This window comes from Molothrus aeneus, chromosome 19 (assembly GCF_037042795.1).
Source record: "Molothrus aeneus isolate 106 chromosome 19, BPBGC_Maene_1.0, whole genome shotgun sequence".
NCBI lineage: Eukaryota > Metazoa > Chordata > Aves > Passeriformes > Icteridae > Molothrus > Molothrus aeneus.
Window position 1 is genome coordinate 6717155 of NC_089664.1, and position 16966 is coordinate 6734120.

At 50.0% G+C, this 16966-nt stretch overlaps 1 protein-coding gene across 6 annotated transcripts in view; it reads left to right on the plus strand.

The window, feature by feature from the left end:
* FUBP3 (far upstream element binding protein 3) overlaps window positions 1-12612 on the plus strand; it is a 39226-nt gene extending 26614 nt beyond the window's left edge. For 4 of the 6 annotated variants that reach the window (XM_066562731.1, XM_066562733.1, XM_066562734.1 and 1 more), the window contains 6 exons: window positions 4183-4343; window positions 5014-5087; window positions 5594-5670; window positions 9349-9420; window positions 10116-10243; window positions 11247-12612. In XM_066562731.1, the coding sequence (XP_066418828.1) occupies window positions 4183-4343; window positions 5014-5087; window positions 5594-5670; window positions 9349-9420; window positions 10116-10243; window positions 11247-11255 (521 nt within the window). In that variant the 3' untranslated portion in view covers window positions 11256-12612. The remainder of the gene's footprint in view (window positions 1-4182; window positions 4344-5013; window positions 5088-5593; window positions 5671-9348; window positions 9421-10115; window positions 10244-11246) is intronic. The other 2 variants (XM_066562736.1, XM_066562737.1) reach the window with 2 other exon arrangements.
* The last annotated feature ends 4354 nt before the right edge of the window (window positions 12613-16966 follow it).

Here is a 16966-nt window from a genome sequence, read left to right on the forward strand (position 1 = left end):
GAAGGTCTCTGGGTGTGCTAATAACAGGAGCTACTTCCAGCCCCTGAAGTGTGTGATGAATGAAGTGAAGTAGGAGGATTTCTCTGCCTCTGCTGGCACCTGACCTGGCACAGAAGCCTGGTGCACCTTGTGCCACTTGGCTGAGCGTGTTCACTGCCCTGGAGGCCCCTTGGCTGCTTGGCCAGTGGATCTCTCCATGCTCAGGAGATGGATGAGGAGTCATCCTCTCAATCAGGACAGCCCTGTGATGGTTATAAAACTGAGCAGCAGCAGCAGACTCAGTTTGTCACAGAGCAGGAGCTGCATGTGGGGCAGTGGCAGGACTCAGGGTAGAGCCAGGAGCAGACAAGCTCTGTAGCTCTGAACTGCTGGGATGTGTCTGAGCTAATGCACTGACCTATCTAAGGCAGTGTTTCATTTTTCTATCTGCTTATTTCAGAAAGAATGACATATGCCTGAACTAGTATTTAAGTAATCACAGCTGGCTTTCAGCCTCAGCAGAGAATAGAATAGGAATAGATAAGCTGCAGCAGAAAAGGAGGCAGGGACTTGAGGGCATTGGGCCAAGTTTCAGTGGCTTTGAGTGTTCCTGGCAGGAGGGAGCTTGTGGTGAGACTTGTTGTGGCTTCTTTCCCTCCTGCACGTCCCTGCTGTTCCCTGCCATGGGCCTGTCCCCACAGCACCCTGAGCTCCTGCCCTGTTGGATGACCAGGGACATGGGCAGGTCAGCCCTGTAGCTGCAGTTGTTTCAGGTGTTGTTTTTTTTTTGCCACAAGCCTGTTCACAAACCTGAGAACTTTTTTTTCAGTATGAAAAACCACCTGCTTTCCCCATTATGCAGAAATTGCAGTGATTATGCTTGTCCTCACTGAACAGTCCAGTTGGCCAAAAGATCAAGCAAAGTAAATTTTAAGCCCACGAGTGAGACTTAAATGTACAGAAAAATCAAATTATAATGAAACTTTATTGCTGTATCCATTAGTCATCTTTAATAAAGGATCAGAAAAGGTCACTTGTTGTTCAGCAGTGCACTGAAGTGGAGCATTTGTGACTATAGAGAGCACTGTGTGCTGAAAAGATAAATGCAGGTAGTGGAGTGAATGTCCCAGCATTCAAGTGCAAGGCCTGGCACAGCCTCACTGGGGGGTGAAGGGTGGCTTTTTACCTTTGTTTCCACAACAGCAAAATAGGGATTCTTACTTGGCCAGATCAGAAGCTTTCTGGAGTGACTAATTACTAGTTGTATGGTGATTTGAGTGCTGGTAGCATTGTAATACCACCTTGTAATCGGTGTTCTCACAGTGCCTGTGCTCTTAGGCTGCTGCAGCCTTCACTTTTGTCAAGTGAGTGATGGCTGTAGCGTTGCCTTTTGGGGTCTGGACCAGCGTGGATGTGCTGCACTCTCCACACATTGATGCAAGACAGGCAATTCTTGTTATTTCCACCCCTGCTGCCTGTGGGGCAGTGCAGGGCAGAGGGGATCTTAGGGGGGCTTTCTTAACAGTGACCAATTACAAAACCTTTGCACTCCCTGACAGTTTCTGAGCAGTTTCCAGCTGTTGGGTGTGAATACAGAATGGGGCTGTTGGCCTCTGTAAAATCTGGCTGAGGACTCTGGGCCCTCAGCTTGGTCTCGAGATCAGCAACCAAGCAAAGAGTGCTGAGCCAAGTGCCCTGGGCACCCAGGTGTGGTGTGTGTGATGTGACCTGGGAACTGCTCCTGTGCTCCCAGCTCCATGTGAGCACTTGAGAAGCAGGGAAAACAGGGAGGCTGGGAAGTTTATCAGCTCAATTTCTGCAGCATTCGTGACTGAAGACCTGGTGCCTTTTTCTTGTGGGCATCTCAGCTTGGGAGCGTGAGCTTTTAGGAGGTGGCCTGCAGATCCTGCGCATGGCTTTTTTCCCTGCAGGGTGGGAAGGTGCAGCTTTTCTTTCCCAAAGGCCCTGAGGAAGGGTGGAGGCAAGCACCATACACATGTCAAAGTCTGTCTGTGTTTGGTGGTGCTTGGAAACAGCTTCTGACTCCCTGGGCCCCCCTGGATTTCCATGATAAATACAGCAATCCTGACAGATACCGCGCCCGGCCTGGCTCTTGTCAGCCCGGCCTTTGAGCAGGTTTGATTAATTGCTTTAGGATTTCACATCCAGCCGGGAGGGAGGCCGCTCCTGGCTCGCTCCTGCCCCCCATCAGGTGGAAGAATGGAGGGGATGAATGCTCTATAGACAGCCACCATGTGCCCAGCAGTCACCTCGCCGTGGGGAGGAGATTCCTTCCGGCACCGCGGCTGCGTCACGGCCTCTGTATCCTCTGGAGGGTGGCTTGGCTGGGAGGGAGCACTTCCACCTGTACCAGGCTGCAGGGGGAAGAGGACAAGGGCACTGAGTCCTTCTGGAGTGGGGGTAAAGCTTGAAGTCTCCCACCAAACCTGGAGAGGCAGCTGACTTGATTCTGCTGTGTGGTGTAGGAGGGAGCTGCTGTAGAAACAGACCCAACAGCCACAGGCTTGGTGCTGAATGCTAAATGGGGCAATGATTTGAAATCTGTATTCTCCTTGCTTCCAGTTTGAGAATGCTTCGATTTTTAATCCCCTTTTGGAAGGAGAAACTAGTCTGCAGTGCAAGTAGCAACCTCTGGTTGTGCCTCTGTCACCCAGTAAAGAAGTTGTGCCACTCCTTCAAATTGTGTTGCCTGAAAGGGTCCTCTGTTTTCACTGAGCAGATGAAATGGCTGTTGATTCAGATCTCACCTCGATATGTAAAAAACAGAGCTTCAAACAAATCTGCATCAGACAAAAAAAGCATGACACAAAAAAAAAACCCTTCTTGGTTTTGAAACTTCATCTTACTCCTTTCCCATGCTTGACTGAAAGTAAGTGGGTTGGCTTTTGGCTGCACAGTACAATCCCTGTTGTCTGCCCAGGGATGTGACATGATTATCTTTTGTTAAATGCATCTTCAAAAATTCATTTAGAAAGAGTTAATTGCCCTTTGGCAACTTTTCCTCCTCCCTTCCCCAAGAAGGCTTTAAAATGTTAAAAAGGTCACGAGTCCATTACAATGAAATGAACAAGTGTCTGCAACATCCACAGTTTGTTTTGAAATTGTGCTGGATGTATAGAGATGGAAATGTGAGCAAAATTGAGGCGTTTATTTTTGGAGGTTCTTTTTAATGACAACCAAACAAAAATCTCTGGTTAGTTTCCTTTGCTCTCTGTGCTGCTTGCTGTCTACCCTTTGAGCTGGTGATTTTTTGGTTTGTGGTTTTAAAAGCTGTAAAACCCCTTCCTTCCCCACACCCTTTAATTTCTCCAGTTGAGTGGAGCTGGTCTGTAAGTTGTGTGAGATTCCAAAAGAAGAATTGAACCATTGTAACATTGGCTGAGGCTTTTGTTAAGCAAATTTCATGAAGAGACCAGGACCTAGCAGGTCTTGAGGAAATCAGATCCACTTTGACTGGCCCTGCTGCATCCTGCTGGAAGCACTCCTGTGCTCTTGTGCATCCAGATGGCAAACGAGCCAGACATGTTCACTGCATGCACAGCTAACTCTGAAATAGCAGGAGACAGCCTGGAATCGAGTGCTGCCATGGCTGTGGAGGGATGTGTGGCTGCAGGGTGAATAGCAAACCTTGTAAGCAGGGGCTGCTCTAAGGCAATAACCTGTCAAACAGCTCATGTTTGGGAGAAGGCTTAAGCTTTGTTATGTGGCTGGTGGCTTTTTGCCTTAGTGATGGAAAAAAGAAGAAAAACCAGCATGTTTAGATTGCAGGTGACCTTCATTTCCTAGAGGATTTGAGCAGCTGTGCAAAAGCAATGGAATTCAGTCAGTGCAGGTTTTGCATCTGTTTTGTCAAAGTGTATCCCAGTCATGCTGCATCTTGTTGGGAGCCTGGCAGTGGGCACTTAGTGGGGCTTGTGTGTTCTTTAAGCAGCATCATCCATGACCCCAAAAACTGTTACAGAAGCTCAAGGTTTCAGGTTATGCTTGTGAAGTAGACTAAAGGAGCAGCATGAGCTCAGGTGCTGCAGTTTCTCTTGCTGTTGCCATCCTCAGCCTCACTCTCCTGAGGCACACAGAAGGTGCCTGAAACTGTAATCCATTCCCAGGACCTGACTTTGATATTATTTTATGGAAAAAGATGCTGAATATCCTTCCTAATGTCTTGGCTTTTTTTCTCCTCAGGTGGTGAGAACATCAAGAGCATAAATCAGCAGTCAGGAGCACACGTGGAGCTGCAGAGAAACCCACCCCCAAACACAGACCCTGGTGTAAGAATATTCACAATCAGAGGGGTCCCCCAGCAAATCGAGCTCGCTAGACATCTCATAGATGAGAAAGTTGGTGTAAGTTCCATCCCTGCTCTCTTGCTCTGTCCCTTTCAGACTTGCTGTTGTCACTCTTGGGTACATGTAGGCCTGGACTCACAGGATGGCACAGAATGCACGTGCTTGCATTGTTCAGCTTCAAAACCATTTGCCTCTTAGCAGCTGGCTTGAACTTGATGGCCCTCCAGCATCCATTTGGTTAATTTTTGCTGTGGTCCCAGAAGGATTTGACTGTTGACATAATCCTGGGTAGTGTATACAGCTGTATGAGAGGGAAGAACAGCAGTAATAAGGTATGAAAAGGCTGTCAGAGGAGATTTTTGAAAGGGAGACAGTAGTATCACTGTGTGAGAATGACACAGTCCTGGCAGCATCATCCTGAAAGTAAAACACTGAACTTTCTCAGTAGATTCAGGATGACTTATCTTACACTTAATGCAGTGCTGTGGTGTTGAAGTTTGATAAAGCTGCAGTACTACTAAATGAGGTAAAAAAATATGGAAAATACTGAACTGGGGTGTGGCAAAGCTGAAAAGCTGCCTTCATGCTGAATTGAGAGGAGAAGGCTTGACACCAACCTCAGGATCCACGTGTCCCAGGCTGTCTTCTCTCCTTTCTTACTACTCATAGTAGCTGCCTCCACTCTGTACTTGGAGCTGGCATTAAATATCTGTGGATTCTGTGACAGGGTACCAGCATGGGTGGACCTGGAGGATTTGGTCAAAGTCCCTTCAGCCAAGCACCTGCTACACCTCATCAAAAGTAAGCTGCTGCATCTCCTCACCATGGGCTGGGGGAATGGCTGGGAGCTAGAAAGTGCTGGGAGAAGGGTGGAGGGCCCTGAAGGGGTGGGGTATGAGTGGAGCCTTCTAAAGATTGAGCATTCAGAAGCAAAAGCAAGTGAGCTCAATGCTTTAAGCTTGGCTACAGGAAAGATTTCATCTATTAAATGATGCACAGGTAGGTATTAGCATCTCCAAAATTCCTATCTCTAGTGAAGTTAGAGCATGGAAAGAAGCCTGAACTGCACAGAGCACAAGGAGTGCTGTTCAGTGTGATGTATCTTCACCTTGGCTTCATGAGCAGACTGATACCAAGGCAGGACATTGCAGTTCACACCTGCACTGCTTTCCTCTTGCTCCCATGTTGCCTGTTTGATCAGCAGCTGCTGACTATAAGTGACAAGTTCTCTTCTCTGGGCAGCTTCATGTCTGTGGCTTGGTAAGTATTTTATTGTCTACTTGAGCATGGCTTTTTGTCCTCTGCAGTGGTCCTCAGGCGTTCATGACACAGGGCTGGGGCAGTACCTACCAGACGTGGCAGCAGCCTGGACAGCAAGTCCCAAGTAAGTACCAGGACCTGGAGAAGGGTTGGTGTTCCCTCTGCAGTCTCTGCTTTGTGCCTGCAAAAGGCAGGTTCACCCATGAGACCACGTGTGGGAAAACAGCAGAACAATTTCCTGAGCAGAGCAGAAGAGGTGTGTGGAGGCACGTGGTGGTGGTTGAGCTCAGAACGAGCTGAAGGACGTGGAAAAGTTTTGCTTTTTGTGTGCTTAAGTGCTTATTGCCTCTTTCTGCTCCTTGGGTAGAAACTTGGTCTTTGCTGTCTGTTCCTCTCTTTACAAAAACATTCCTGCCTGTGGCTCTCTTCCCCCAGGATTCTCCAGGGAAGGATTTGCTAACCACACTTCTCCCTAACAGGTGCTGAGCCCTCCCATCTCTTTGTTCTTGACCTTATAATTTCTTGCTTATTTTCTTGTTTAATTATTCCTTACAGGCTTTTCTTACTGTTCAAATTCCAGACTGATGGAGCAACAGGGGAGAGGGATGCAGGAAATGGAAGGAAGGTTAGAGAGGGCTCCTGTACTGGTCATTTCTTCCTGAAAGTCTGTTGAGTGAAAATTGAGCAGTTTGGAATGGAGAGTTGCCTTTTCAGAATAATTCTAGCAGTAAATGCTGGTGGTGATGCTGTAGTTGCATCATCCTGTATCTCCAACAGCTGAGGAATGGTTTGCCCTGAACAGAGCAGATTCATGTCTGCCTGGTAATCTCAAAGCTCAGGTGATGGTGGTAATGTCCAAAGGACCTTTGTAGTCACAATATTTTAAGAAATACAAATTTTTAATTGTCTGGTCTCATTAAACTAAACCTAAGCACCAAAAGGTGTGTGGAGAGTTAATTTTAAGGGGGTTTAATGGCAGATGCTTTTCACTGCTAAGGCTGATTTAGCAATGAAGCAGATTTTGAATTTTGGTATAAATTCCTGCCCTTTGCAGTGCTCAGGGTAGAGGAATCACTGCAGGGACAATGCCTGCAATTGCACTTGTGATTCCCTGTAACCCTGATCACCTTTGAGTGTTTATGACATTGTGAATATGTGAAATCTGGAAATCTCAGTGCTGCTTTGTTAACTTGCTGCACTTCTGAAATGTGTGCTGTGGTGGCACATGGGAACCCTGCATGGGAAGTGTGTGTTTAACTCTGGATGAGTCCTCTCTCTTAGCAGTTACAGCCTGAAATGATGACTTTCCCTTTGAGCTCTAGGGTCTTGGAGAAGGTCAGCAGTTGTTCTGGTTTCAGCACATTAAAATGCAGTGGTGGGCTTCAGTGGACTTTTCTTCTGTGCAGTAGTGGAATAGTATGGTACTGAAGAAGAGTATTTTCTCACTACCTTGTTTTACAGGAAAAATTGTTACTCTGCTCCTTTGCTTTGCATCCCCAAGGGCTCTGAACTTCCCTGAGCTTTGGGAAGCAGAGCAGTCAGTGCAGCAGGGGAAAGGGAAAGCTCCACAAAAATATTTAACTTTTATCTTCCATAGAGCCTTGGGTGAAATGCTTACAAAGTTGCATTGCTCTTTGTCTTGTAAGATGCCTTTAGAAACTCACCTTGGTAACTTAATTTCTTCCTCACCTCCCTGAACCATCCCTTCATGCTGCCCACCAGTCTCTGGGGAGAGAAGAATCTCCCTTCCTGCAGCAGATAATCATGTCTCAGGCTCACCCCTCCTGGCTTTGGAGCCTGCTGTAGGAACCACAGCCCCCTTGAGCCCCCTGATGACCAATAATGCAGCTCATCCTCCAGGGCAGATTTGCACTGTCAGGTTCAGGTGGCTCCCAAAGCCCTGGAGCTTCCTGCCTTGCCATTGTCCTTCCCCACGTGGGTTTAGTCCCACACTGCTGCCTTTTGGAGGCAGGTGTTTTATTTCTGCAGTTGAACCTGATGGAAGATGTTGGCTCTCTAGCTCCATGGATGCTTAGGACGCTCCCTGTTCCTGTTTGTAGCCAGGCACACGGAAGGCAGGCTGGGTGAGGAGGGAGGACACACACAATGCTTTAAGAACCCTCACCACTCTTCTCTGCTGCAGTGGTGCCCAGGTGGAGCTCACCAAGGCGTAGGAGGATTGTTGCAAAAATAGGTAAATACCTGCTTTTGCACTTTTTAATGTGAAAACAGCCTTGTGCAGGGTCCATGGCCCGAGTGCAGCCTGTGTGTCACAGCTCTGTCAGCCCTGTCACAGCACCGGCGTCCTGGGGACAGCCTCCAGTGCCCTCCTTGTGGGAGGAGGGGCAGACCCCCACCCCCTACACATGTATTTAGATTTTAATTACTTCCCCCATCTTAAATAAATTAACTGGCTGGGGAAACATTTTGCTGTGAAATGCATTTAGCTGCGTGTCCTTTCAGCCTGCTGTGGACTGTAATTCTCCGAGAAGAAAAGGCATTGAAGGAGGTCCTTTGTTGGCATTAGCAGGTGGACAGTTGAGGCAGCCTTGACCTCTGCCAGAAAAGGTCCTGACTTGTAGCGTTGGTCAAGTCTTTTAACCCGCTTTTATGCCCCTGGACAGGACACTGCTGCCCTGTTCCCTCCACCCACTTCACACTTGCAGTGTTTTATTTTCCCCTTCCCCCCACTTCAAAGCCCCCCTCGGGCCGGCGTCAGGGCTGGGCTGGGATGGGCAGAGCTCTGCTCCACCCGTGTCCTCTGTCCCTGCCTCTCCTTGTCCCCAGCGCTCGTGCTCCCCACTCCTGCTGTGCCTCTCTGCAGCTCCCAGCTGCTGTGTTTGCTGCTGTGTGTCCCGTGTCTCACTGAGGGCTCTGTGCTCCTGCTGGGATCCAGGGAATCCTTGCTCTCTCCCAACTGGCCAGGCTCTCCCTGCTGTGGCACTTGGATGTGCTGGGTTGTAGGTGTCTTAGTGCTTCAAAGATGGGGAGTCTGTGCTGGGTGGAGCCTAAGGTTTGGGATCTGTGAGGAGACACTGGCACTGCTTCCCTTGGAGCAGTGGAGGAGCCGGGAGCTGACACCATGAGCCAGCTGAGGCTGTTTGGGATGTTGTGGCTGCCTCTTTAGTGATGCCTGGGCTGTGGCCAGTGGAGCTGGTCATGGCCAGTGGAGCTGGCTGTGCCCCCTGGCAGTGGAGCTGGCTGTGTCCTGTGCAGGGCTCATGGCACCTTGAGGAGTTGGGAGCTGAGTGCCTGCCCCAAAGTTGTGCAGGTCGTGCTGTGGAGGCTTGTGTGTGTGCAGGATGTATGGAGGGGCATTGCTCACAGGGGTCCCTCAGCTCTGCTCCACTGAGAAGAGCAGGGGTGAAGGATGCAGCACCTGAGAAACAAGTGAGGTGACTCAAAACATGGCAGTTCCCTTGGCAGCTCTGTGGAGGTGACGAGTCTCAGCTGTGTCAGGTGTCTCAGCTCTCCTGCACTGAGTGCAAGCAGACTGGGAGCCCAGGGTGGCTGATTGCAGACTGGGCAGCTCCCAGCCACGTGCTCTGGCTTGAGCAGGTCCCAGCAGGGTGACATTTGGCTTCATGCCCTTCAGCAGATGAGCTGAGGTCAGGAACTTGAGCTTTTCCTCAGCTTCCCCTGAACTGAAGATGCCCAACACTGTAGAAAAGTGAAAGCTGAAGCGTCAAGTCTGGGCAGCTGGGGTAGACCCAGGGCCTGTCTAGTGGAGAGGTAGATGTCACTGGCTGGAAATTGTCACCTGTTCCATACTGACATGCCCCTTGTTGTCATCTTTGCACAGGCCAACAGAGCCAGCAGCAGAACAGCCATCCCGATTACAGCAAAGCATGGGAGGAGTATTTCAAAAAACAGAGTGAGTGAAACAGGCTTCCTGGAGATGAATCAGCTCTTGTCACGAGGAGTTAGCTCTAATCCAATGACTTGCATCTCCATCCCTGCCTTTTTTAGCTTCCAGTCCTTTGCAGATGCCCCCTGGCCCTGGCCTGTTGGTGATGGTGCATGTAGTGCTCCCAGGGAAAGCTCTCGGTTGTGCTGTCGCGTCTTGGGAGCGCAGCTCCCACTGAGCTCCTCATGCCCCTGCTTGCAGCCAGCCTGCCTGGGGAAACACAGAACACGCAGGAACTGCTGCTGGCAAAACCCAGGGAGCTGGAGCTGGGTTGTGAGAGGGTAGGAGAGCTCATGGAAGGTCCCAGGCCTGGCTCTCTGCACCATGTTACAGAGTGCATGATCCCAACCTTTGGAGTTGCTTTGACATGGAGCTGCTGGAGGCTTTGCACCTTTGAGGATGAGGGGTGTGCAGGCTGTCAGGCTGTCCCTGCAGCTGCAGGGATGCTCTGGGTGCTTTCTGCCTGCTCTTGGCTTGTCCCTCACAGTCAGCTTGGAGCCCATCCTGCCATCCCACGCAGCGGAGCCGGTGTCGCTCTGTCAGGTGTCTGCAGCAGCTGGAAGGGGGCTGGCTCTTCATTAAGCTTGGCAAAAGGAGATCCTAAGCCTGCGCTTGGACTTCTGGAATTGCTGATCTCTTCCTTTTTTCTTCTTTCTCTCCAGGTCATGCTGCCAGTGCTGCTTCTCAGGCAAGTTCCCAGCCGGACTACACAATGGCTTGGGCAGAGTATTACCGACAGCAGGCTGCCTACTATGGGCAGACACTAGGGCAGGCTCAGGCCCACAGCCAGGTCTGTATTCACCTTCCCCAAACCCCTCTGCTCCTTCTCTTGGGCAGTCTGGTATATTGGCTTTGCCTTGGTGTAGGGACTCTCCTTCAGGCTCACACGGTGAAGCAGAGATGTTTTGTGGCTGAGGAAGTGATCACAGAACCGTTGCCTCAACATCAAAGTCTTATTTTCCTGTACAGGGTGGGTGAGGGTTTTTTTGGGAGGGGACTGGGAGATTATTTGTTTCTCCTGGGAGCCTTTCCTTATAGTCCCCAGGCAGTTGTTTGACTTTGGGGAATTAAAGTAAAAGGAATGATGAAGCAAGGCTGGTGAGGCAACACAGCACTGAACCGGGAGTGCAGGCACTGTGCTTTCTCGTGCTAGGACAGGAGCTGTGTGCTCACCATCTCCCTGTCCCAAAAGAAACCAAAACTGTTGAAAAATAATTTATTAACCTGCTTTGAGTAAAATCACCCCTCAACTGTCACTCAGTGCACTGAGAGCGTTGGGTGAGATTTACCCTGATCACACTTGCTGCTTCATGGAGCAAACAAAGCGGCAAAAAGTCTGTGCAAAGCACAGGGGCACCTTGCTGTGGTCTGACACTCATCCCCACGGCTCCACATTCAGCTGTGGCTCCGGGAGCAGAGGCTGCTGTGGATGGCAGCCCCCAGCAGCTGCTCTCCCCTGCTCTCCCCTGCTCTCCCCAGCGAGGTGGAGCCGGCGCTTGCCGCGGGCGCTGGCCAAGGCTGACCTGGACGTGGTGATGATGAAAGGGCTTCTCTTCATTCCTCCCCGAGCCTGCCCTGCTGGAGAGAGGGATCTTGTTTGGTGAGGGCAGCAGAGCTCTGGGACAGCGTTAGGGCAGAGGGCTCTGGTGGCAGCTCAGAGCATCCTTTGAGCTCTGTTTCCCGCTCAGCTGCAGCGGGGACAGACCTGTGCTGGGGGAGGAGGGCTCAGCAGCTTGGATAATTTCCTGCTGCTCAGTAACTTTTCCTTTTCTCTCCTCTCTCTTTCTTTCTAGGAGCAGTAGAACAAGGTCCTCGTGGCAATTTTTTTTTCTTGGAATCGTTGTGGAAGAAAACCTTTTTGTAACAGAGGTTTCTAGATTTGCAACATTTTGATGAAGACTTTTCTGTTTGTGAAACACTAGCTGTAGGATAATCTATACTGAACTTTTCTAAGAATCAGGAACAATTAGTAATGTACTAAACGTATGGACATGCTGGTAATTTTGTTTCCAAATTTATATTAAAAAAAAAAACCTCCGGGATTCTTTTTGGAGAGAAGCCAGAGAATTTGCAGGCACCAAAACGCACCCCAGAGCTGTGACATTTCAACATGTGGGTTTTTTGTGTGGTTTTTTTTTTTCCTTTTAATTTTCGATCTTTTCTGTTGGAACAGAAAGAGTGGCTTGGAAGTCTTAGGTGGTATGTAACAAATCTTAAAAAGAAAAAAAAAATTAAACAGTATTTAAATATTCTTAAATATGTAAATTCATTAAATGTTTTACTTCTAATTTCTTGTATCTTGGCTGTCTTTGATTTTATTGCATTTTTAAAAAACTGAACTATGATATGTATTGTAATTAATGATATGATTTCTGTATTTGAAACAGTTACTGTTTGCAAGTTGGGGGGGCATTTTGTAGGGTTTGTATAATTTCTAGAGTCTAAAGGGGTAATATAAAAACGTGTTAATTTTTTTAGCAATACATGTTTTCATGTCTCCATTGCTCGTTGCATTTATGTATCTAAGACCTCCAAGCTTGTTAAAAAAAAGAAAAACAAAAAAAAAAGAAAAGAAAAAAAACTTCTTCTATGCTCTCAGAAATATAAATACTGTTATTTTTAATATTAAAATGAATCTGCTATTAGTACCTTTAACAAACACAGTGGAACATAAAACCGTATAAAAGGTAGTAACTATTTTTTAATTCCAAGGTGTTTTCTGCTTTTTCGTTTCTTTTAAATATTTTCTTATCTAATATTTGTCAAATTACCTAGAGAAATAAATGAATCTAGTATTAACCACAGTACGCGATAAATAATTTTGATTTAATAAAAGGGATAATATGATTTCTGATGTTTACTGTAGTGTTTCTTGTACAGATAACAGTGTATTTTTAAAGGAAAAACGGAATTGAAGCTATTTTTTCTTGCATTTTTAATTGCCCTGCGGGACATTCCGTTTTTAAATGTACTGAATTTACTGTTCTTGGGTTCTTTCCTTATTTTTCCTTATGCTTGAAATGTCTAACTATAAAGAACTGCGATTGGATAATGTTGAGCATGGTGTTAAAAAAAAAAAGTGTTCTTTTTATTTGACTGACAGTTGCATTTTACACTCTATATAATAAAATTTCCACAAGGTGTCTTGTGGGCCAAGTATTTCCTGTCTCCTGGACTCCGTTGTTCCCGGCTCCTCGCGCCGCGTCCCAGGGAGTTTGGGGCGGTCGTTGTGGGCAGGATCAGCTTTAATTCTGGAGAAACTTTCACTGTCACATCGCCCTGGTGCTGTTCTGGAGAAACTCTGTCACTGTCACATCCTCCTGGTGCTGTGACACCGAGGATTCCCGTGGAAGTTTCTGGTTTTGCTGCCATTTGGGCCAGCAGGGTCTGTGTTAACACCAGCAGGTTTCCTCTGCAGCCCTGTAAGGTTTTACTGCTGAGGTGTTGGCAGCCCCTGGTTTTAGGGCTCTGGACTTGTTGCTCTTCCCCAACTTTGTGGCTGAATCCATCAGGATCAGTCCCTGCACGGGGGGGTTGCTGGAGCAGCACTGAGGAGAGGGATGGGAGGGATGTGTCTCCAGCCATTATCAGATGTGTTGAGGGCATCAGTTGTGCCCAGGCCAAGTCTGGCAATAAGTGTAGCTACTTCAGGGATCCCTTTCTTGCAAAATGTGAGTTTTGAGCTCCTCCAGCCTAAGGCAGCTCCCAGGCAGCCGTGGGGGTTTATGACGGGGGAAGGGAGGAGAGAAGATCCCATCTGCAAAGCCGGGAGCGGGAGGCACATTGAGAGCTGGAAGAAAAGGAGATGTAGCATCTCTAAATATACCTCCAGAGAATCAAGAGAGACATTGAAAGATGGGATAGTAAAAGCCACTTGGAAAGAGGGGAGAGGGGGGAAAAAATGGCTAGAGGAGGGCATAAAGGCTGCTGATGGGAATTGGGAGCGGGCATTACCGAGAAGACTTCCTTCTAATTCATCTTCCAAGCTCTGTGCCAAAACAGCATTTGGCATGGTTCACAGGGAGCAATTGTGTGATAATGAACCCTAAGGTGTCCCTTAATTGAAGACTGAGGATTACAGATTGTGCCAATAGTCGTAAATGGCGCAGGATTGTGGGAGGATGCATTTTCTTAAATGTATCTGTAAGTACAGATGAGTGAGTCTCCCCAGTGAAATGCCCCTACTATAAATTATGGAAATATCTCTTTCTGATGCAACCTTTTATTGAGGGGGTGGGGCAGCAGCACAAGAAATAGTTTGCAAGCCTTTGAAATTTGGCCTGTCATTAAGATGGTGCCTGCAAAGCTGGGGTTTCATCAGCAGTCTGGTGTCCTGGAAGGATGAAGTGCTTGAAACGTTCCCAAGTTCACTGATTTGTTTTCCATTATTGCTGCCTGCTCTGGGCAGAGAGGCCACGGATGTTGAACTGTTCTGAGTCCGTGATGGGCTGGAGAGGGGCAGGGTTTAAGGCAGAGATGCCTCAGCTCTTCACAAGGAGCTGATGGCCTCTGGGTTCCTCCAAGCCCCCCTACAGCCCTGCTGCTTTCCTGCTCTGTGTCCATGCAGGGTGCTCTGGGACTGGTCTGATGGTCACTCCCAGCCCAGGGCTGCACAGGCCCCTCACCTTTCACTCTGGGGTCTGCAGGCAGCTCCTCATGTCCTGGCTCAGGTGTGTGGTGCAGCCCAGAAGCTGCTGTGGTGCCTTCAAAGCCAAGTCTTGGTGTCCAGGAGAGGAACCAAATCTCCTGCTCAGCGCTGGGCAAATTTAACCCTGGGTAATGTGGATTAAGCCCTGGCTGCACTGGGTTTTGGGCAGGGACAGTTTGTCTGTCCCTTTGGCAGGAACTGGAGCAGGAGCAGTCCCTGAGGGCTGGGCAGGACAAGTGGGACACATTTGGGACTTTGGGGGCCATGAATGGTGATGGGGATGGTGCAGCCTTTTCCTCCTCACAGGGAGCCAGAGCCCAGGACGGGGCCAGGACAGAATCCTGAGGGGCAGGGAGGTGATCCCATGAGAAGACCTTCAGTTTGGGGAAGGCTCAGCCTCCAGAGTGTGGCATTTGGGAAGAGCAGGACTGGAGTCAATGGCCCTGGCAGGAGGTGCCCAGCCCCTGTTCTTTGACAAAAATCCTCAATCCCTCTCCAGAGTCCTTGGCTCAGGCACAGGATGGCTCTGCTGCCCCAGAATGGACCCATCTCACCTCTGCCCAGCTTTGCTGGGTGTGTGTGGGTGTCTGCACCGTGTCCCACTGGACTCCCCAAGCTGGCAGCACCCACCCCACTCTGCAGACAGAGCCTGAACCCTGAGTAGACATTAACTGTGATCTTTCTGAGCAGCAGCCCTAAAAACTCTGTCACTAAAGCATCTCACTGAGTCCAGGATGACCCTGATGCTCTCCCGTGCTCTGAATTTGGTGAGCCTGAACAGGAACAGCACTTTTAGGAGTGGGAGACTTTGAGATAGACTAAAATACTTTAATTTTGCATGATTTGAGAACAAACTACATTATGGCCATTGTGTGTTAGACTGAAATTACTGTTCAAAGAAACAAGATGTGGGACCTTTTTTTCCCCCTTCTCCAAGTATTTAATATTTAATTGCATTAAAGGAACGCTGTATTTACAGTAATGGGCAGCATGGTCAGAGTGAGAGTTCCTGGTGTTTAACATGGAGCTTTCCAACAGGATGTGGATGTTCACAAGGTCCCACCTGCACTGCTGCTTCTCCCCTAAACCCACCTGGTTCCTCCCACTCTCAGGGGGATTTTCAAGGTTATTGGTGTTTGCAGGGTGAGGAATTGGAATCTTGCAGTGTCAGTGTATCCTGTCACACAGCACATGGGTGTTTACTCCATGCAGGGAGCTGTTCAGCCTTCATTTGGCTGGTTTGGAGGTTTTTTCACTGTGGGTGATTTGCTGTGGGTAGCAGCAGTGCAGGGTGCCCATGGCAGGCAGCGTTTCTCTGCTCTCATAAGGCTGGAAAAGAGGCAAAAGAAACTTCCCAGAACTTTAATGGTGGAAATGAGCAGAAATCGGTGTTGTGTGACGTCAAGATGAGCTGCAAGAGACACAGCTCTGTTGGCAGGAGGAGAGGGTGGCCCCCGGAGCCAAGGGCAGTGGGAGGGCAGCGAGTGCAGGGGATGGAGGAAGATGGCAGAGGGGAACCAGCCATCCCTGGGGTGAAGGATTTGGGGCAGAGGGTGCCAGATCTGTCCTGCCACTTCCCTCCAGGTCTGAAGCACCACGTACAAGGCAGGTGACCCAAAAGAGCATCTCTGGGGGTGATGTGGGGGCAGGTACCAACAGCCCCCCAGATTATCTTCCTACCCTGCCCCTTATCACTTGAGGAAATCCTATTTCAAGGCCGCTCTAATGAAGCCTCTGATCTTTGCAGAGCCCGGCTCGCTCCCCTCTAATCCCGGCCGGGCCGGGGTGCAGGTGTCGCGGTGCCGGGGATTAGACGCTCCCTGCCCTTTGTGGGAGCCGTCACTCAGCGCGGCCTCCTTGTCCGGACCATTCGCCAGGGAATATTAAACTTTGCTGCCGTGCAGTCCTTACACGGGGAGGCCGGAGCTGCTGCTCTGTTTGTTTGGGGGGAAATGGAGCTGGTGAAGGGCAGGAGCTGCCGGAGGGGTCCCGCCTGCCGGGCAGCCCCGTCCCTGTCACCCACTCCGGTCCTCCCGTGCCAGAGCTCGTCCAGCCCCGCGGCCCCGGCCCTGGAGCAGGGAAGCTGTGCCTGGTGCTGAGATGCTGCTCCTGCCAGCCTCAGCTGCCCGGCTCCTGCAATTCCCCGGTGCAGCCGTCCCGTGGGTTTGGCCGCTGCTGGAGAGGCTCGGCCGGCGTGGTCCCGGCTGCGGGCAGCAGCGCAGGGCAGGGGGAGCAGAGGGGCTCACGCACAGCCCCACACTGTCACACTGTCCCCTCGGGCTCCTCTCCCGGCTGATGGCGCAGCGCAGTCCCCAGTCCGGGTCACAGCCCGCAGCTGGATTGGAGCTGATGCTGCAGGAGGGATGGGATGTGGGACCGACGCTGGTGGGATGCGGGAGAGACATCGGTGGGAGTCACTGTCCCGTCCCCAGATCACTGCCAGCAGGGAGAAAAAGGCGCAGAGATTTTCCTGTCTTTGGAGTCCACATCCCCGCTCTGTCCCTCCGGCCGTCCCGGGCCACCGGCCCTGCTGCCGAGCCGCGGTGCTGGCCGAGGAGTCGCCACCGCGATTCGCCACAGCCGCGCTCCCTTTCGAGGCCGCTTGAGCTCGGACGCAGCTGGGAAGGTGATTTTCTTCCTCTTGCTCTTGCGTGCCGTGACATCCTCGCCGAAACAATCCTGGAAATAACACTTAAAAGAAAGGAAGGGGGGAAAGAAAGGCAAGGAAGCGAGCGAGAGCGCAGGGGAGAGCACTCAGCATCTCCGCTCGGCTCCGCGGCCTCCCGCAGAGTGAAATGGAGGCAAATAATGCCTGAAGCTCCTTCCCCGAGCAGCGCAATCACCCGCGGCTCCAGGGGCTGCCGT